Source organism: Eutrigla gurnardus (genome assembly GCF_963514095.1).
Source record: "Eutrigla gurnardus genome assembly, chromosome: 11".
Classification (NCBI taxonomy): Eukaryota; Metazoa; Chordata; class Actinopteri; order Perciformes; family Triglidae; genus Eutrigla; species Eutrigla gurnardus.
The window spans coordinates 12,421,086-12,442,574 of NC_139925.1; the positions used below are offsets into that span (position 1 = coordinate 12,421,086).

The 21,489-nt window shown below is 40.1% G+C and overlaps 1 protein-coding gene across 1 annotated transcript in view; it reads left to right on the forward strand.

Moving 5' to 3' along the window:
* LOC311020946 (VPS10 domain-containing receptor SorCS3-like) overlaps positions 1-21,489 on the forward strand; it is a 38,700-nt gene that overhangs the window by 7,241 nt on the left and 9,970 nt on the right. The window contains exons 2-19 of the mRNA XM_084021228.1: positions 6,463-6,530; positions 9,608-9,707; positions 9,868-10,026; positions 10,151-10,224; positions 11,055-11,119; positions 11,707-11,825; positions 13,562-13,651; positions 13,818-13,997; positions 15,144-15,290; positions 16,196-16,298; positions 16,674-16,750; positions 16,858-16,949; positions 17,796-17,903; positions 18,124-18,241; positions 18,429-18,562; positions 19,168-19,281; positions 19,722-19,893; positions 21,272-21,458. Of these exons, the coding sequence (XP_083877354.1) occupies positions 6,463-6,530; positions 9,608-9,707; positions 9,868-10,026; positions 10,151-10,224; positions 11,055-11,119; positions 11,707-11,825; positions 13,562-13,651; positions 13,818-13,997; positions 15,144-15,290; positions 16,196-16,298; positions 16,674-16,750; positions 16,858-16,949; positions 17,796-17,903; positions 18,124-18,241; positions 18,429-18,562; positions 19,168-19,281; positions 19,722-19,893; positions 21,272-21,458 (2,107 nt within the window). The remainder of the gene's footprint in view (positions 1-6,462; positions 6,531-9,607; positions 9,708-9,867; positions 10,027-10,150; positions 10,225-11,054; positions 11,120-11,706; positions 11,826-13,561; positions 13,652-13,817; positions 13,998-15,143; positions 15,291-16,195; positions 16,299-16,673; positions 16,751-16,857; positions 16,950-17,795; positions 17,904-18,123; positions 18,242-18,428; positions 18,563-19,167; positions 19,282-19,721; positions 19,894-21,271; positions 21,459-21,489) is intronic.

The following is a 21,489-nucleotide window of genomic DNA, read 5'->3' on the forward strand; positions in this document are numbered from 1 at the left end:
GTGTAGAGCCTCTCTCTTCCAAAATCTCGATTTGGACCCACTACTGCCTTTGGCTCCAGCTCAGACCCCCGCTGGCAGAAGCCGAGCCATTCGGAGCCAAATCTGTGAAGGAATAGAAGAGACTGGAGGAAATGTCTGAATGGGTGTTACATTGCTAACTAGTGTTCAAATTGATCATAAATCTGTTCATTTCCCAATGATTATCATATTTGCACCCTGGTCATATTCCAATCTCCTATGGCTTCATGAATAACGCGATAACACACACAAAGAAGGAAATAGTCATGCGACTTTACCTTCACCTGCTGAACAATAAATATGAACAAACAACAACAAAAAGACCTGCAAGAGTCAAAATGCTAATGTGGTATTTTTTTGGGCTCTCCACGCCACTTACAATGCATCAAATTAATTTTAAATTGCATGGGATGTGACTAAAACTTTCTCAAATGTGTCAAACATTGAAATTACTTCTAAAAGAATCAAATCTGCCCTTGAATGCGCCGCTCCTTGTTTTTCACCTTCCGGGCAAACCAAGGTGCATTATGCTGCATCAAATCACACAAATAAAAACAGAGTGCCACGTATATTCCTCTATAGTCCATAGACCTATTTCATCAGCTTTTTATCCCTAGTTTTCCTGAAAGAAATGAAGCAGACCAATCACCATCTTTTCTCCAACTTATGTCAAACAGCGTGGTTTATTGTGTATTGTTGTTCGCAGCCTCCTCCCAACAGAGCTGTGTTGGAAGTAAAAATCCTTTTCTATTCAGCCCATTTCATTAGTTTCCCTCCATAATGGGCTGAATTGATTGCTGAAGCCTGCATTAGTGGCTGTATGACCAAAGCTCCGGAGTCAGGAGGATAAGCAAACATAGACAGTGCACTAATGCACCAGGGACATTTCGCTGGGATCCACTTGATGAAAACAGCATCCCCAGAGTATGTTTTGACCCACAAAAGTACAAACAATCAATTTGGTCCACAGATAAGATGAGGACAGACTAAGGCCGCTATTTCGACCGCCCCATCTCTCTTTAAGGACGCTTGTCTTTTCTGCTAAGTGCTTCGCTTTTGCAGACGTCCTCTCAGAGTCACATTTGAGATGTTGTGCTCATATCCACCCACTTGCTGCGTGTCTTCATTTGCTCCCGTCTCTGTCGAGCCTTGAAGACATGTATGCAAATTTGCAACCAATACTGTATTTCTTTTCTCTGCAGGTGTTTGCATCAGATGATTTCTAATGGATGCATGAATATATTAATCTTTAATATTATGAGAGAGGAAAAAGGAGTACACAATTTATGTCTTTGGTGTTGGATGCATTGTGACACTTAAGTTTTGAGCTAATTGTGATTCACAGATTACTTCCTAAACTTTAGATTTATTATTAAATCTTATTTGATTATTCATATAAGATTTTAAGCGTGTTTACGGCTTAATGAGAGACAGGAAACAATACTTACTTTGTTAGGTTTGTGATCTTTTCCCCTCATCAAAACAAATGGAAGTTATACGCGATAACATGTTCAGTGTGCGTAAGAGAGCTCGGGAAAGTTAATTAGCTAGATGACTTAAAGAAAGCACAGTGTTTGTCAAATTACTCACGTGACTTTTTTCCCCCTCAGATTCCGTACTTTTCTTAATGAATTTGGGAATGAAAAGAGTTCAATAGCAAATGAAATGGGTTTTGTATTTGTGTCCTCAGGATTGCATCCGCATTAACAGGCCGGTGAAATGCAGTGTGGCGAGGTGAAGAATGGAATCCCAGCTTGCTTTTCTCACATTGATATGCCAGCTTTGGTGTCTGATAATGGCCAGGATGCATTAGGGGGGTCCCCATGGATCTGCATTATTTGTTAGACTTGAGTCTTCCCGCTACGTTTTTCACCCCGCTTTCTCTTCCAAACCACTTCTTTTTTTCTCTCTCTCTGCTTGTTATTCAAAGCAGTAATGGCAGGGAGTCAATTTGGGGGTAATCTACACACAGGTACGGAAAATTATGTAAAAGCCGGACATTATCCCAACCTGCACTACTACAGAATTAGCTCTAAAATATATATATATATATATATATATATATATATACATACATGTTATTTCTATAGTTTTTTAGTTTGTAGAAATTTTTGACGATTATGGTCATCTGTGTTTTTATTATTATGTTTTAATAATTTTATTGTGTCATGTAGCCTGCTGTTACCAAATCGTTTTTACATTGATTTTTTGATCTGATCTATTTTTCATTGACTTTTTCTATTTCACCATATATACTGTAAGTCTGATATATGGATATAAAGATATTTGGTAGACATGTTTGGTACATGAAAATGTAACATGGAAATGTTAGATAGTAATATTTTTTAAACATAAAAGCGCACATAAACAACAAAATAGTAGAAATAGTTTTCATGTCAACAAATGTATCCAATCAAATATTCACTCTCTTTTATCTCTGTTTTTGGTCTGCACCAAGTCCTGAGGGGAGAAGCCATTCGGCTCTTTAGCGACTAATGTGTGTTCTGTGTGCTGCTGCTGTTGTTGCCAATTCACTCGTGTAAAAAATATTTTTAGTCTCAGTGAAGCACTTCTCCGGTTAAATAAAGTTATTATCATCATAATTATTTTAAATCATAAAATTATTATGCGTATTATCACCTTCATGGTCGGTCTCTCTTGTTGGAAAATTGAAAAACAAAGAAATTGTGCAAAACCTTACACACATGTCTACACACAGAATAATAATAAAAAGAGCGTGTGCTATCGAGGCTTGTCGGATTAGATTTTAACTTAATCTTTTGACTGATTCAAAACGCACCTTTACTTTTTTTTTAACAAATCTGATGAGGTCACAAAAAACTGACCCCCAGACATCTGACAGAGAACGATGACATATTTGGGTAAAAGCCAGCTTATAAAAGCTTATATTTAAGACATGATTTAATTACTGTTGACACATTTCAGCAAGTTGTCAGGATTTTTTGATGTTGCGGTTTGACTAGAGGAAGTAAATAAACAAGGGTGACTCCTGTGAGGTCGCTCTGTGTATGGAGGCGTTCACCCTACAGTACAATACACAAACGCCTATGTGTATTCATGAGAATGTAAATGTGTATCATTTTGCCAGTGAACCTTTCACTGGGGAGTAAAGGTAAATAAAATGGAGATATGTGTCAATGCCTCGCTGAGCCTGAGTCATTAGCTGTGTTATGAGAAAGAGCCTTACATCACTCACTGTTATCAACTCTGGGGGTCCCTTGGAAATTAATTTAGATCTTTCTTTTGGCCCCTCCGGCTAGGTTCAAAAACAGTGCTAGATCTACATGAAAGTGGCTGTATTTCTTGCAAGAATGCTCATACTTCCTGTTGTCTTTGACTCCTGAGATGGAAAGCAACAACAAATGTGGAGGTGTGATTTTTTTTTTTGAGTAAGGGTCCTTGTTTTCCCTTGACAACCCAATTAAATAGAAATGGTTTTTGACGGGTGCTGTCTTAATGATGCTTTACTGAGGGCAACAAGTTCCATTCTGAGCATGTTAGAAAGCACTATAAAAATACACTGATGTGCTGCAACAGCCTATTTCATTTTATTAATAGTCATATTGCAGTACAGTACACAGGAATGATTCATACCTAAATGGCGAGCTGTGTAGAAAATCCTCTGCCCATCAGCGTGGCGTTGAGATGCCTCTCACGTCCCACTGAAGCACTTTAAACATTTTGAGAGAGAAAGAGTTAATACCTTTGCATGGCCAAACAGCACCTGACTGTGCCTTTAAGGTTTTTTCTGCCTTTGTGAAATATGATGGACACACACAAAAAAAAATACACAGCAAAAGAAAAGTTCCTGGAGAGTCTGATTTTAAAAGGAAGATAGAAAAAGAAACAAAGACAGAGAGAACGCGAGAAGGGAAAGAAAGGAAGGAAGGAAGGAAGCAGAGAAAGGAAAGAAAGTGACAATAATAGAACGTTGGGATAAAAGGATGACTAAACTCCAACTCCTCGGAGGGGGGGAGCCAATCTGAAAAATGATTGGTTGACTTTCCCGGGGCAAAGCTCTCTTTGCTCACATCAATAAAACATAAACATGAATAAATGCGCTGCTTTTGGCCTTCCAGGGTCCTTACTTAATTTCATGTATGCAAGTGAGCGATGATACGCATGGAAAATTGTATTTACCTAGAGGGCTCAAAAAAATTCTGAGAGCCATTTTGTATTTGTTTGCTCACAGTATTTACATAAATGCAGGGCTGCACCATAAACTCTTAGTATTTGCATTTAGCGTTGCTTAATTTGTTTGGGTCTCGTAGTTTAAAGGAATACTTCACACGCAAAATAACCATCAACGATACTCATCGTGGCAAACGAAAAAAAGGCTTGCTTTATTTAGGTTAATAGGAGCAGAATTTAAACGACAGCAAAACTATATCAAACACGAGTTCACAAACTCATATATATTAATCCACAACTCACTTATCCATTCATGTGCTTCATACTTTAGTTTTGATAAAGTTTCTCTGTTGTTTGATTCTTTGTTCCCCCCGGATACATGTGAGAAAAACAACAGTTTTCTCCGTGAACTGAAGGCAACATCGCGTGGAGTGACTGATATATGGTCATTTTGAGGGTGAAGTATTCCCTTTAGTCACACATCTGATCCCTTAGCATTTATAGTAATTGCTCCCCATTGACTTTCTCCACTGATGCACAGCTATCAATAAGACGTGGGAACGCGTCGTCTCCAGTGATGTACTTTAGATGTATCCACTTAGGGACAAATCATCCAAACAGTCATCTGCCTCGCTAGTCTGTCGGTCCCTGAGGTAGATCTCCACTGACCCAATTTTGGCGGGTCAGCTTTTGTTAATGAGCCGACCGCACACGTTGACAACATTTAAGACGGGGCTACTAATGACAGCTCGAGTGCTGAGAGGCTTTTAGTTATCACGTGTTGCCTTTTGGGGCTATTTTTGGACATTGTTTTTACATCCTTAAATTCGTGACAATTCGATTAAATTGGATCCACGTGCGAGACGGCGCCAGTGATCGAAAACCCACAAAACTGCGACCATTTCTCCGTCGTTCGCTGAGTTAATTTGCAGCGCTGGATATTTGAATCCTTTTGTTTGGGAGTGAACCACCTCTAGTTTGACACTGATGAAATCAATTCCAAATTCAATTTACCTCGTAGTATTATAATGTCCCATGACACGGACTCATTGTTGTTAGCGTAAGAGAACTGAAGAGACAAACGATCAACAGTTTGGCAGAGTTTTCCTCTTCTATCTATTTTTCAAAGCAGGCAATTAGGCCTAACATCAGAGCCACTTAACTAAGTCTGTACTCCAAATTGATTCAGACTCCAGCGTTGGACCTTGCAGACATGGCGCATTTAGTTATGCAAATGCTTATCTCGCTGTGTGATTGGTTAATTAACCTGTAACGCAGATAGTGGCGGCCATGCACAGTGGCTATTGATGACTAAATTGTGGGTCAATTGGGTTTTTAACATTTTCAAAGCGGGCTTAGAGGCATGTCTTTGTTCCTCCGAGTCTTGTGTGGCTTTTTCTCGGTTTAATGACTTGTTCTGTGGGTCCCATAAGGTTAATGTGTTTAAACTCACTGTAATTGAGCTTTTGACATATCTTTCAGGCTTTTTAAAAATTCCTCATATTATGCCATGTTCCTGCTCCTTGATTGTTATTATCTCCCATTCCTTCTCCCGCCCTCATTGCCCTGCCCGAAACTCTGCAGCCCCCCCTCCCCTTCCCCCTCCCTTTCTATCCTGAGTTATGAGCATCCCCGTGGGAAGTCATTTATAATGCCATTGGAGTGACAATAATTCGTTTGCACACCATTTCACTCTGCCCTCTGTGCTTTGGCAGGCCTTTTATGGGCCACATTTTTGTTTCCCCCCAGAAACACATTGTCCAGCCATCCTCGGAGGACATGCAAAAGCATTTAGCCCAAAACTGGAACTGGATGTCTTCCAACAAGTAGAAGAAAAAAAATAAGCGACAAAACATCTTCCGACAACATTTGAGGTCAACATTTGTTGGCGCTTTTGCATCTAATTCACTACGTTGAAAGTAACAGCAGGACTGAAGAAAAAAGGGAAGGAAGGCGAGACGGTCTTGCCGTGCACATCCAGCGTCTGTTTGTTTCCATTGTTCAGTGAACAATTCTGTTCAGATTTTGCTGTTATGTATCATTCCACATGATATACAGACACAATTATTGACAGTCGGGCCACCAGCAGAATGACACCTGCCGACAACATGAGCATCGCCTGTCATTGGGATAACATACCGCATGACACCGATATGTATCAATAAAGGGAACAGACATGTTGTATTCATTCCACACCATTAGGTGCAGACAGCTAATGAGGAATTTATGAAATGGCTTTTGAGTGGAGACCTTGGCATGTTATTAAGCATGTCTGCTGCTGTTATGTTGTAGGTGATCCTGATCTTGACTAAGCTGTATGACTTCAACCTGGGGGCTGTTACCGAGAGCTCACTCTGGAGGTAAGTTTGTTTTTCTTAATCATTTCTATTTTTCCCCTTTTCCATCTAATCAGAAAGGTTATGACATAATTGCAAGGGTTTTTATAAAAAAAAAAATACCAAAAGCACTGCCCTCAAAACAACAAGGATAATATATTCAAAGAGATTGCAGTGCAGTGAATGTATGATTTATTGTGTTCTCACTTGCTAGGATATGAACAATCAAGCAACACTGGAAGCCAATATGAAGTTTGTTTTAATAAAGCAGTCTCAAGTACTTCAGAATGAAGCATCCTCATATGCTTCCATAAATAAACCTTTTAGATAAGACCCGATCATATTTTCTGTTCATCAGCAAAGAAACTTTTTGAAAGGCTACTTTTTCGTGTGACTTATTTGAAGGATTCTTTATTTATGTCTCTTTTCCTCTGACCTAGAAACTTCCTGATGGAGTTGTTTTGATTGATTGTCGTCCATAACCTTTTGTTTCATAAGCAATTGACATGCAATTCGTACTGTATAGCCACAGTAATTCCATTCAGTATGTATAGAGAGGTGAGTTACGGTGCCCCGTCTGATCATAAATAAGAATGGAATTCATTAAGGATTATACCACAGAGGCCAATCCAGCCCTCTCAGATGGCTTTTTTTCTCACCTCTCCCGTATAGCCCGCAGAGAACTCATTTCATACTGAAATACACATGAAAAAGAGAACATCAGTCCACCAAGCATAGAGTTTCAAATTAATATCTGTTTCACCAGAGGCGCCGCTGAGATTTACACCCGACTTGACACATTTTGAAATTCCATATTGTGTACAGGAGGTCTTCCATCATCAAGGTGTCTGCTTAACAATAGCGCCACGAGTAAATTAGTGTACCTCAGGGGGGTGCATGAAGGCTCTTAGCATGGGTATTAGAAAAACGGAGATTTGAATGTTATGAGAAGAAACGGGAGTAAATGATTTCTGCGATAACGCAATAAATGATTTACGACCACAGCTCCTGGCCACTGTTGGTGGCAGAATGCAAAGTGCAGATCAATGGGTGACTTACTATATAAGCACCCATCAGGCCCCTTTGTGCTTTTAGATGGCTCCCCCTTTCTGCTAAAGATACTTGCAACATGGGGTAATAACATTATTTAAGAGGCGTTCTTCCACAGCCTCAATCTACCACAGATATGCCAACGGAGAGGAGTCCTTAAGCCCAAATGCAAACGTGTTGAGAGGTAAGTCTTTGTAAACAATGTCAACACCAAATGGGAGGATTCAGATTAATGCACAGACAATGATAGCAGACCCTGGGTATCTATCCAATTATGCAGTGAAATTACATTTGGAGGCACTCAGGTAGAACTGAGGGTGCGGATTGGCTGTTGGTGGCGTTAAGAAATATGAAGATTGCGATGACACATATACCCTTGTCGCAGGCTTGTAAGGAACATGCTGTTCTGTAAGGAACAAGTACCTTTACATGTTGCCGCAGACTTTAATGTCTTATTTAATTTAAACACGGGCCATTTAATTAATGAGCAATCAATTCGTCATGTATTCTCATTTATTGTCCTCTTTTTAATTTAAACCATGTATTTGTCTTTGTGTGCTAATTTGTTGTATTAAAGTAACAGGCATTCCTCACTTGCGCTTCCCTTGCTGAAAAGAAATCCGAATGCGAGAGGATGAAACAAAATATCGTAGTCCGAACAAAAAGCCACTAATTTAAGATGAATAAAAGTGGCATGAATGGATTTCATCACTGCTCTATAAATTGCTTCCACATTGTCTTCAATGTACAAACATCTACCAGCATAGAAGGAACATAATGGCTTATCTATTGTAAGATAACAATGTGTTCATCGCTCACAATGCTGTTGTATTCAAGGACTATGGGAATGTTGGATGTTTTTGTCCTTTCCACTGCAATTTGCATTTACAATATACATTTTCCACTCTATGTCCACTTAATAAGGTACAGCTTGGTGTCTTTGTGGATTGGATTTAGCAAAATTGCTGCAGGTTTGATGCAAATCTCCAATTCCACCACATCCCAAAGGTGCTGAACGGGATTGAGATCTGGTTACTTTGGAGGACAGGGATTTGAGGACATTGTCCCCTTCTGGAAACCAGTTTGAGATTATTTGAGTTTTGTAAATTGGTATATTATCCTGCTGGAAGTAGCCATTAGTAGATTGGTACACAAATTACGTTACCATACAACTAACATGCACTCTCAATTATGGTTCTGGGGGGAACTGATATTTTCCTCCGGACCAAGCAGTCGCAGATTTAAACTGTTTGAAACACGTGTTTAAGGAACAAAACACCAAAAAATGACATAGTTAGGATTTACGCAAGAAAATTACTTTGGGTTTAGTACAAAAAAATGTGCTTGGCTATGCCTAATCATGCTAAATCCAGCCACTTTTGTAGCGGACATTAGCTAGTTTCCATTGAAATCGGTTAGCAACACTGCTAGCAGGGAACAAGAGACTAATAAAATTGGTACAAACTCGTCAAAACATTTCTCACTTGTGGTCAGAAACACCACATGGAGGGTTCCTTCAACACTTTAATCCATGCGCAACACTTTTCTGTAAAATATGATCTCTGCAACATTAACTGACTACTTGAAAGCTCTGTTTTTTTCTTCAACCGCCACCTTGCGCTGAAATATATTGGTTGAATAAACAGCAGACTCTTCCATTATTGGGTGCGTTTGTTCCGTGTTATTTTCCCCCATTAAGTCCCATTTGAGCACCCAGAATACTAGTGGAGTAATGACAGCCCACTCTTTTTCAATATGGCACATTTCTTCCAGGATTGTAGAAGTGCTTCACAAGTGAAACAAAAATAACACATTAGCATGGAGCTAGTTTCTCCCTGCAAGTTGATTTTCTTTCTTGAAAGCAAAAGGCTGCCAGAGAGGCTTAAACCTAAAAAAAAATGTATCTTATGCTTTGGAGGTGCAGTATTGCGAGAGATAACTGATTTGCAGTTGATGGGCTTTAACATGCTAAACCACTGTTATGCTGCTTCAAAAATCGGTCAGGCAGTAATGTATTTCTCATCAAACGCACAACGTGTTTTTCTTTCCAGATCCTCTGATTATGGAAGCATCTACACCAAACTCAATGACAGAGTGGGCTCGAGGACAGTTTTAAGTTACCTGTACGTCTGCCCTACCAACAAACAGAAGGTCAGCATTCTCCTGTTGCTTTTACCTCTGGTCTCTCATAAGCTCAGTCCTGACATCTAATTCCAGTTAGTTAAAAAAAATTGCTGCCAAATGACGGTATCTCCGTCCCTCTCTCCCTCTTCTAATGCCACGTCCCTTGTCTGGCCCCTCTGTACTTTAGATAATGATGCTTAGCGACCCAGAGGTAGAGAGCGCTGTTCTCATCAGTTCAGACGAAGGGGCAAGCTTTGAGAAGCATCCCATTAACTTCAACATCCTCAGCCTGCTCTTCCACCCGGCACAGGAGAACTGGATGCTGGCTTACAGTCACGACGGCAAGGTAGCTTCTGAGTGAATGTGCGATGAGGAGAATATATGGTGTCTGATGATAGCTCTGCTGCTCATTAACAATATCTTCCACCTAAGTCGCGTGTGATGAGGATCAGTGTCATTTTGTCTTGCAGCTGTACAGTTCCATGGACTTTGGGAGGAAGTGGCAACTTGTTCACGACAACGTGATGCCAGGCAGATTCTACTGGTATGATTGTGTGAATCCTGTTTCCGAACAATGATTGATTGTTATTTGCATAATGATAGTGTTCATGACCCATACGCTGCCAGAAGAATCCAGCGACCTCTTGTCAAAAACAGATCTCCCCCTGTGGCAGTGGAACACAAAACTGATTATATCCATGTCACGTAGGCCCGAAGGAATATTGTGCTTCTTTTTCCATAGCACAAACATGACATGCTGTTTTTGTTGTCGCTGTCATTTAGTAATCTCGACCGCTCGAGCACAATGCGGCGAATATTGATGAGCCCGTTTATCCCTGTTTGTCATGGTACGTGTCAAACCCAGGAGTGGTTTTTAGCCGTGAAAGAAAGGACACCGGTTGGAGGACATCCTCTCCACGTGCACGAACAGCAAGACGTTAGATAAATAAGAGCAGTGCGGTGGGTATAGCAGCAGGCGAGACAATGCATTATTTGTGCTCTTGAAAATCATTCCTTCGTGCACATTATGTGAGATAGTTGTTTTTCAAAATGGCATCGCAGCCACCTACAATTTCATAACAATACACATTTGCTACGGTAGTTTTTTTAGAACAGTTCATGTTTGTTGTTGTTTCCTATGTTGATGCTGAATCAAGATTAAATTCCGCTAGTGCCACAGATTTGACAATGACTGGTTTACTGGAGATAAAAACATCTTTTTCTATGGGTTTCACAGAATAGGGATGCCCCTCTACTGCCGTGATACTCAACCTGGCCTCCCCCCTCCTTTATTTAATTTTCTCTCCTCTTCCACCATCCTCACTTCTTCTTCTTCTCCTCCTCTCTGTCTCCCTCTCCTCATGCTCGTTCAAGGGCGGTAATGGGGCTGGACAGAGAATCAGATGTGGTCCACATCGAGACGCGCATCGCAACAGGCCGTGAGTGCTGCACTCCAGTCTGCTACAGTAGCAAGACCCGCAGGACCCTTTTGCCTCTCATTTAGAGCGAGGTCACAGGGAAGATGAGACCCCTTCTGTTGTTCAGATTGGTCCCTGAAGTCTAGTAAAGCAGAATAAATGTCTCCTGACAAAAACAGAGTTTTAGTGGGTTGATGGATGTTTCTTCCCTTTAATCTATCCCCTGTGTCTAATAGAAAAACCTCAACTCGCCCCGCTTCTAAATAGAATGTTACGTTTTATCAAACCAATTAACGGGGAGATAGTCATATTCGTTCTGTTGTGGGGAAATCTACATCTGAATGAACTCCTTTTTGCACTGTGACACAATGCAAGTATCAAATTAGTCTTGAATTTTGGAATTGCAAAATGACCAACTGCCTAGTGTAGTATTAGGCTATTTTTATATATTATGTTTTCTACAGTTACCCAAGCCTAAAGCCTTTTTTCAGAACCGTGAAGTATGCTGAGTGTGTGCATATTGTTTAGCACCTGCATGCAAAATACAGTTTGAATGGGGTAAATGGATGTAATTTACTTCTGATTGATTTCCTTTTGCCTCTCTCCAGGCGCCAGGTACGTGAAGTGCAGAGCCCAACGATGCACCGAAGGCAATAGACTGTACCTCTTCCCCGGACACGTAGACACCAACTCGCTGGTGGTGCAGGATGAATATGTTTTCACACAGGTTTGCGTAATAATAGATTATTTTTCTTCATCTTTTCACGCAAAAAAAAAAGGCTTCTTTCTTGGTGAACTTTAATTTTCCTTATTTTCCCCTTTTTTATTATTATCATTATTTTGGTCTCTTGTTCATCCAGTTCACGCTTTTGTATCAAAACCCACATAATGGCTTTCCCCCGACACACCTGTTCCCCACTTGCCGGATGTGTGTTTTGATTATGTTTTGTCTCATTCATGTGAAGGCACACTCAGTGTTTGAGTTTCAGCACAGACAAAAATAAAAAATGTGTGTTTGCTAGCTGAGATCACACACTGCCAAGCAACTGTGAATAGACAGGTTGGTGTCCTTATTACCATTCACTCTGACTTTGACTCCAATTAGACAGCGGCAGTCAGGGTCATTATTAGAAATTTAATTTTAAAATGCCCTCCGCTGTCATTGATTTCCATCCACAGTGAAGTAATTTTCTCTCCGCTGGTCAGTGATGCATTTGGAAGCCTCCAGCTAAGTATCAGGAAAATAAAAAAACAAATGATGTCGTTTTCTTGGCAGTATTTGTAGTAAATCACTCTGCACTCTTGTGTTTTGAATATCCCCCTAGCCCTTCCTGAATGTTTGCTGTTCATATTAAAATGCATTTATCCACAGATTTAATCTTTTGATATGATGTTGCCGCAGCAATACTTTTGCGGCGACCCAGTTTCACTTTCAACACACTTAATCCACAAACTTGATTGAAATGGCCGTGATGTAAGAATGAAAATGTATGAGGGGGGGAGGAATAAAAAAAAAAAAATCACAGCGTGATTCAGAAATGGTGATTCAATAAAATGCCCAAATTGCATTTAGCGGGGATGAGATTGACCGTCAAGGCAGAAGGCAGACATGAGGAAGATGTCTGGTGAAAATAACTGGACACGGAGAGTGTCTGCGCGGTGCAGTGGTGGCACAGACGACTTTCTTGTGACTTTCATTGCTCGGGGCAGTTGGATTTAACTTGACAAAGAGTAATGAGGTTATCGATTGGGGCTACAACGAAATAAGCAGTCTTCAACACCTCCAAAGTCTCTTGGGAGAGAAGGAACAGCCAAGTGCAACATCCTCAAAAATGTGGCCTGGGAAAATGCAGCTCATTGATTTCCGATAGATTATTCCATTAGAGCCCTAATGTAGTATGTTGGGGGACAAACACCATCCTTCTAGTTGATTAGAAAATAAGCAATCAAGTAGTGTTGGCCTGCCTGCAAGTGGACTGTGAAGCACCAGTGCATTAAGATCTTCTAGACATACGGTAGATAAAACTAACACAATTTTGCAGTGCCTCTTTGCTTTAGACAAATTGAGATAATGATAATAATTTGTTTGCTTGTAAGTTAAGCCTGCTTTTGCCACTGTGAAGCTGCAAAATTGCGAGCGTTTTATCAAGTCAGTGGAGCGTCGCAAATGAAGGCACCTTCTTTGGGAGATGTGTTACCTTCATGTCCTCATTTCACATTTGGGATGTGACTCAGTCTTGTAAAAAAAAAAAAAAACTCCCATCCCATTTTTCTTTTCATTCCCGAACAGTCTACATAGTTCTCTCTATGTAGGGAAAAACTCATGGCATCAATCAAAACCACAAATGAAAAGAGTCACTGACCTAAAATAGAGAAAAACAAGGTGTTAGGTGACGAGAAACTAAAATATGTATATGTGGTCTATTTAAAGAATGACAAAGCTTTTTTGACTTCATTTTAAAGGTAACGAAGTCAGGACGAGCCAGCTACTTCGTCTCCTACATGAGAGAAGCATTTAAGCGGATGAAATTACCTAAATATTGTCTCCCAAAGGTGAGCTACAAAGACACTAAATGCAAGTCATACAACTGTTATTTTGTGAAGAAATTTCAGCCTTTTTTTAAAGCTCCTCAACAGTTCTGTCGTCACTTTTTAAGTGTATTTTGTGTTTAATCACATTCCACTTGTCTCACTTCCTCTCACCAATACTTCCCTGCAGGACATGCACATTATCAGTACGGATGAGAAGCAGGTATTTGCTGCAGTCCAGGAGTGGAATCAGAACAACACTTATAGCCTGTATATCTCCGACTCCCCCGGGGTCTACTTTACCCTTTCATTAGAGGACCTGAGAACCAGCAGAGGACCCGCTGGTAACCTACTGGTTGACTTTTATAAGGTGCGTAGCTCGTCTTGTTCATGGGTTGCTGCTGTCACTGTACCACTATCGCCCCTGTAGCAACTCATGTTTTAAAATTAAGCACATAAACTTATTATTTATGTAAGGAAACCATGCATTAGAAGCAATTTTGTCTTGATCAAACAGACAAATCCATTTGCTTTAAATGATGGATCCTAATTGTGTCATGTAAAGCTAAGAGGGTCCCTATGCTTTCAGAAGACAAGGAGAGCACTATATGTATAATTACATTTTTTAAGAGTACTCTCCTATATATAGGGCAGCAACTAGCAATTCATTATCAAATAATCTTGCTATTATAATTCTCCATTTTGTCTATAAAATGTTGCATCGCATTTAATTCAGACCCTGAGGGGATGGATTCAAATTGCTTCTTTTATCTGTTCAACAGTAAACACCCTAATTATTAATTTTTAAAATGATATAAAACCATTAAAGCAGCAAATCCTCACACTGAAGAAGCTCGATGGCAGTGGTGGAATGCAAGGAGTACATTTATTCATATGCTCTACCTTCAGTAATATTTTGAGGTACTTCACGTTTGCATTTCCATTTTTATTCTGCTACACTCCCATTACACTAATTTGAGAGGTAATAATTGTCCGCCACATTCATTTCACACTAGTAAGGAGGTAATTTTGAGTTTAAAATGTTGTCTATAAAATATGGTGCATTGGTAGAGATTAAACTACACAACAACGTAGTTAAGATTAGCTGTAACATTATAGAAAACCTTACATAAAGAACATTAACATAAACAAATCCGAATTGTCATTTACAAGTGTTTTTACATCGTGGTATTGCTTATTGTATTTAAAGGTTGAGTAGGTAATTTAGAAAAAAACAGAAAGTTTGATTTTGAAAGCACCGCAAACTGAAAAAGTCCCGCCCCCTTCTTTCAGACCTCTGTTTAAAGCCGCTCCCCCGAGAACGCCAAACAAGTGCTGGAGTGTGCACAATCAGGAAGTCGGCATTAAGCATTGACAGACATATCTGAATGGAATGACATCCTCTGCCTTTAAGTAAAGGGTCTGAATCAATGAACTGATTATTAGTTATTGGTTTTCTGTTGAGCTCTAATGCTTCATGAATATCCTGAAAGTGTTTTTCCGTTTCGCTTCGCAGGTCGAGGGGATAAATGGCATGTATCTCGCCAACAAACTGCTTGACAGTCATGTCAAGACTTTCGTCACATACAACAAGGGACAAACATGGGCCCTGCTGCCAGCTCCTGCCACCGATGTGGCTGGAAATAACCTTCACTGCATTCTGGTGAGATTGAGCCTTTGGGCAGCGGTGAATTTACGCTCTCATTCATGCAAAATGGCGCTTAGGACATATATCATTCATCAAATTGTTCAACCTCATCAGCTGGGCTTTTGGATGTTTTTTGATTGGGAGCCATATTTACGCATGGCAAGGTGCAGGCTTTAGCATCGGCCTCCTTAAATGGCAAAGGAGATGCACAGCTGGAATATTCTTATTATCAGTGTTAAGCACAGAGTGTCATCGTGTATAGTTTCAGGGTTCCAGACTTTCCATTAACCTCTGTGATTTAAATTTACTACCTGTAGTCACGCTGGACTAATGCATGTTAGATTACAGTCAATTACATTATGCAGCCGTGTTGTTATTACAGCAGGTACAATATTCATCTAATCCAGTCCATGTGTACTTTAGAGTCTGTTTGAAATAATGTAAATGGTTCCGGTAATAGCGGGTAACAATATTGCTCTTTGTCATACAGACGGCCATCATGCTTTTTGTCTGCTTTCTGACCCCGCTCCAACCTCTGCTGTTTGAAAAGCTGTATTGATGTTTTTCATTGTGCTTTCCTTTGAGAGATGAGTGAAAATGATTTGAATCAATTTTGCCAGTTTTATCAGTGCATCTTAGGGAATTTTAATTACATGCCTTGTTTGCTTTAGAATGAAACAATTCAAATAACCCTCTGTGTCCTCTCAGCCATCTTTTTTTTTTATACAGAAGAGAGGTAGAGGAGATGTGAGGAACAAAGTATCTTTGTTTTATAAATGGTATCTGGGAATGTTAGCACTTTCCTCTCAACGGGAAGCATAGTTTGAAGGCAAAGCTAATTATAATTGCTTCTTTGATCCGTCTGATGCACATTGTCTCAACCTGTGCTCCATTGGAATACGTTTTTTTTTTGTTGACAGCCATTTTGTTCGCTGCATCTTCATCTGGAGATGTCTGAGAATCCCTACACGTCCGGACCCATCACCAGCAAGAAGTCTGTGCCAGGAATCATCGTGGCTGCAGGTAGAGTTGCCTGGAGGAAGTGCATTTCATTTATAAACTGATCAGATTAGAGGTATCCCTACGGTCTCGGTTAAATGCATTGTAGCAGTGCAACTGCAGAAACACACACAGCACGAATCACCCAACGTCCTCTTTCTGTCATTGAAATCAGATACTGAAACTACTAAACAGCTAAATCTCCTATTTTTTCGAGTGAGATGACCAGACAGCGGTAAGTCATAGACGTGTCCTCCCGTGGAAAACGAAGGACATGCACAGATTCACTAAATTACTCAGCTTAATGACTTCATCAAGAGATTGTGCACATAAGTGTGTTATGGGGTCTTTTCTATGTTAATGCACACTGAGTAAAATCATTCATGTTGTTGTAATCAGGGAACATCGGAACAGAGCTGTCCTCTTCTAACCTTGGGATGTTTATAACGTCAGATGCAGGAAATAGCTGGAGACAGGTGGGTCTAGACATCGCATGCGTACCTTTGAAGAGATGATGTATTCCTATTGAAAGAGTGCTCTCAGGAGTGGAGCAAATGTGTCTTTTCAATGTGCACCAACACAGATTTTTGACGAAGAGCACAACGTTTGGTTTCTTGACAACGGAGGGGCTTTGCTGGCCGTCCTACATGCAGCAACTCCTATTCGACACTTGTGGTATGTGTAGCTACTGACAGTCGCTGACATCATAATTACTGTAGGAACTGTAGTCGTTGGACTTATAGTGGGAAATTATCTGGGGTGTAATTATTTTCTCTGGGTTTGATGCAGCATATGATTACATTTAATGTTTTGAAATGCTGATGGGCCACGTTTGCATGATTATTGTATCGGCACTGCGGCTTCAGAACTGTCAGAATAATTTCCAACAGAAGAGAGTCTGTTACAGCTTTGTACTCTCGGTTGGATATGATGGTTTGAGTGCTTTTATGTAAATGTAAAGAGTAGCAGGGTGGAAATATGAAACTGAGAATGCCCTCATAAGTCCCTCATATTGTGGGCGCTTTGTAACACTATCTACTTTGATGTCCCCGCACATTATAGCCCTGTCAAAAGTGATTAAGCTCTAGGAATGGTGATTTGAAAACCCCCCAAATCTATTTCTAATGTTACAACCTGAGTCATATCTCCTTTTTCTGTTGTTTTGTCACCTTCGAAAATTTCCTTGGGCTGAGGAACATTTGTTCCATTGTTCAGCTCAGTGTCGAGATAATTTTTCACATTGAAGAGAATCTGAGGTGCTCCATTTTTCAACCGTGGCAAAAGCTACATCATCCATATCCCCCCCCCCCCCCCCCCCCCCCCCCCCCCCCTAATACTTCTTTGTACCTTGTTCTTCACTGCTCAACCTCCTGTGATGTTTAATGCTATATGCATAGAGGAAACAATATGTTTAGCCACTGCAGAGAGATAAATGAATGGATAGACAGAAAGACAGATCTTCATTTGTTGACAGATTTTTCTTTTTTTCCCTTTGTTGTTGTTTTTTCTTTCCCCCTGAAGGATCAGTTTGGACGAAGGGAAAAAATGGGACCGTCACAGTTTCTCCTTGGCACCTTTGTATGTGGATGGAGTTTTAATGGAGCCAGAATCTGACAATCACATCATCACGTAAGCAGAGACACGAATTTACAATCTAGCAGGAATAAAACAAATAATATGAGTCTTTAAGAATTAGTTCTTCTGTGGATGTAAACAAAGAAAGGTGCACTTGAAGTTCCTGTCTGTCACCTTTTTGGTGCTGTTGTAACAGTATCATATCAGAAACTGGTATATCTGTATCTCATGATGGTGTTATCTGAAATGTGCATCTTGGTTAATCACCTTCCAGTTTCTTTGGACACTTCAGTCACCGGTCAGAGTGGCAGCTGATCAAGATTGACTACAAGGGTCTCTTTAGCAGAAGATGCATGGACGGAGATTATCAAACATGGCATCTGCACAACAAGGTTACCGGAATACTAAACACTATCGATGTATTGTCAGCTTAAAGAGATGCATGTTTGCGGGTCCTCATACCAACACAGCACACACACACTTAATGCATGGACAAAATGTGTTATTTCCTTCTCTTTTCTTTCCAGAGTTTCTTTCAACTTTGTGAAAAACTAGATGATCTTTTTCTCCGTTTGATAGGGGGAGCTGTGTGTTATGGGCGAGAAGCAGATCTATATGAAGCGCAGACCAGGCAACCGTTGCATGCTGGCCCAGGATTATTCGAGGATCTATTCTTCAGAGCCATGCCTCTGCACATCCTATGATTTTGAATGGTAATGACTTCTTCTATCCGCTTTCCTAACTGGGACTATACGGTAACTGAGACTTTTATCCCCAGTGGTCCTTCATTTCTTTCATTACTTGTTTACCAAAACAGCCCCTCTTCTCCGAACATCTAATTCACGTAAACCTAATTATGGCTGCTTCTAGACATTTATAATAAAAAAAACAAAAACAAAAGTATCAGCTTGCAGGACTTGATATACGCCTTGATATCTATGTTGCATCGCCCATTTACTGGAAAACCGATATGACTGTATTCATTGAATCTAATTATAGTTTTGAAATGGAACATGGGAGTTAGGAACTTTTCATTGTGCTACTGTCATTTGCATAATGTCAAGTGACTTATTAGAATTCAATTAATAATGAATCACTAAATGAATTTTAAATGTCTTTCACCCAGCTGTCTAAAATTCTTTTTGATCTTGCTTGTCTGGCAATCATGTCTCTACTTATGGTCTTAAAATACACCATGAAGCTCCAACTGCGAAGCATTTGCCCGTTGACAGAAGCTTGTAGAAGTTAGTTTCTTTGAGGTGCAGTATTTATCATTGTATAAAGTGTCCTGTTTTGGTTTTGTTTCGGGTTTTTGCAGTGATTACGGTTGGGAACGCCAGACGGATGGGAAGTGCTCCCCTGCTTTTTGGTTTAATCCAAATGGTGCCACTAAAAGCTGCAGCACCAGCCAAAGCTTCCTTAACAGCACAGGGTAAGTGGTCCACAATGTTCAATCCATCACAAAACAATATTATTTTCCTTCCAGCTTGTTTGTCACCTTGTCTCAAACACAAACGCAAAATAATGATTCACTTCTTCAAAGGTTCGGGGAGGGGGGGGAAAGCCTCTGATAGAGCTGAAACCAGTAGCCTGGATTGTGTCCCAATTCCATGATGATGCCGTTTTTAGTTTTTGTTCAAATAAAAAAAAAGGATTGAATAGTATGAATAATGTACTTTATTGAATTTTAGGAACTGCTATGAATAGGAATCAATTAAATGAATTCTGGATGGTTGGGAAACCATTTAAAAAAAAAAAAACGTTTTATTAGAAGAAAGTAAATAGTCTTTACTTTTAAACTAGTATAACGCTGTAATAGTATGTAATATGGGATTATGAGACACCTTTTTTTTTTTCCTTTATGCTTCAAAGGTATCGAAAGGTTTTGTCCAATAACTGTAAGGAGGAAGAGAGGAATGTGTACTCGCCCAAGAGGCAGGCGTGTCGTCCCAGACCACCCCGAGGCCTCCGACTGTCCACCAGTCAGGGAGAGCTCAGTGCCACCGTTGGAAGCAATGTTACATTCATGGTCTACCTCGACGATGTGAGTCTCAAAGTCATTATATGGTATAGTATTGCATTAAAATGTCATTAAAAGTCAGAGTAGCATGTTGTCATTTAGTTTGTCTTTTTAACCTTTTAACTGACTTTTGGAATTAAAATATTGTTTCCCATGTCACTTCTCACATGTGTTTTCATGACAAAACGTACCAGGTAGTTCCCCCTAGTAATAGATCTTGCCTTGTGAATCTGCAATATGTCATGAAAGAAGTCATTTTTAAAAAGTCACAGTAAAGTATTTCATAAAAACTGTCATAAATTGATTGAAATAAGATATCAGGTAATAGCTTTTATGATTCCTTCTCTGAAGACCCTGTCTTCCCGTTCCCTGTCATTACCAAATGTCACGGCTGTCCATCCAATATATGCAAGATATTTCACACAAAACCAAAAATAACAACCACATGATGCTGCCAGAGCAACAGTCAGGGGACCACCAAAGTCATTATGATACACCCTCTGGGAACCATGAATGTGTGCACCAAATCTATGCGCAATATGTCAGTCTGTCTAAAAGTTCCTGAGATATTTTCATCTGGAGCCACACGAATATGGCTCGTATATTTTCCCGCTTACCTCAAGTGTAGCTATGGACATAGTTTTGTTATTATTTACCAGGTTCTGAGATATCTCTGAGATTTCTGTCTGTAGGCAAAATCCTGGGGGCCAAAGGGAATTTTGTTTGTGGTGAATTGAGAAATTCAAACGATATCATTACCGGACAAGAAATCTGTCAGATCTCTCTGTGAATGTTTTTCATTGAAACGGCGTTCTGCTGAAAATATGTTGACAGAGTGTACTGTGGTATATGCAGAGAAACGGATACACTGTCTCTGGATATGCAAGCTGTTGTTGTTTATTTAAATGTATTTTTTTAATATTGTGAGCATCACAAATTAAGCCCCGAAGACATTATATTAGTGAGGGAGAAACACAGATATCCCAAAGTACGGGTAAATAAAATCAAAGCTATCTACATGGCTAGATGTCACAAGATAATTGTGAAAAAATGTTGTTTTTTTTCTCGTAATTTAGGTGAAAAACGCTTCAATAATGGGAATGTGTGTGTTTGTTTTTGGATGATTTTGATTTTATCAGTTGGTGAGATGGCACCAGATAGTAAGCTAATCCCTGGGACACTTTCATGCACTCTGTAGCTCTCTTTTTACTTTTCCTCTTAATCTCTCAGTTGAATTTCTGTCTCTTTCCATTCATATTCACCAGCAAAGTGTTTCTGACACAGCTCGTAGCCCATGCACTTTAGCAGTGGACTGCTCTCATTCTGCTTGTATGTGGCCTTTTTTGAAGTTGCCTGACCTAAGCCGTGGTGACAGATGCCATGTCTTTCCGCCCGTCTGCAGGGTGACTCGCTGAGGACCAGCATTGGCCTCGACTTTGGGGACGGCATCAAGATCACATACTCGAACCTGAGCAGGACCGACGATGGCATCAACCACATCTACAGGGCGACTGGGATTTACAGAGTGACAGCTTCTGCTGAAAACAACCAGGGATCTGACAGCAGCACGCTGTTTTTACACATCACCAGTATGTGAAATAAGAAATATCATTACTCATT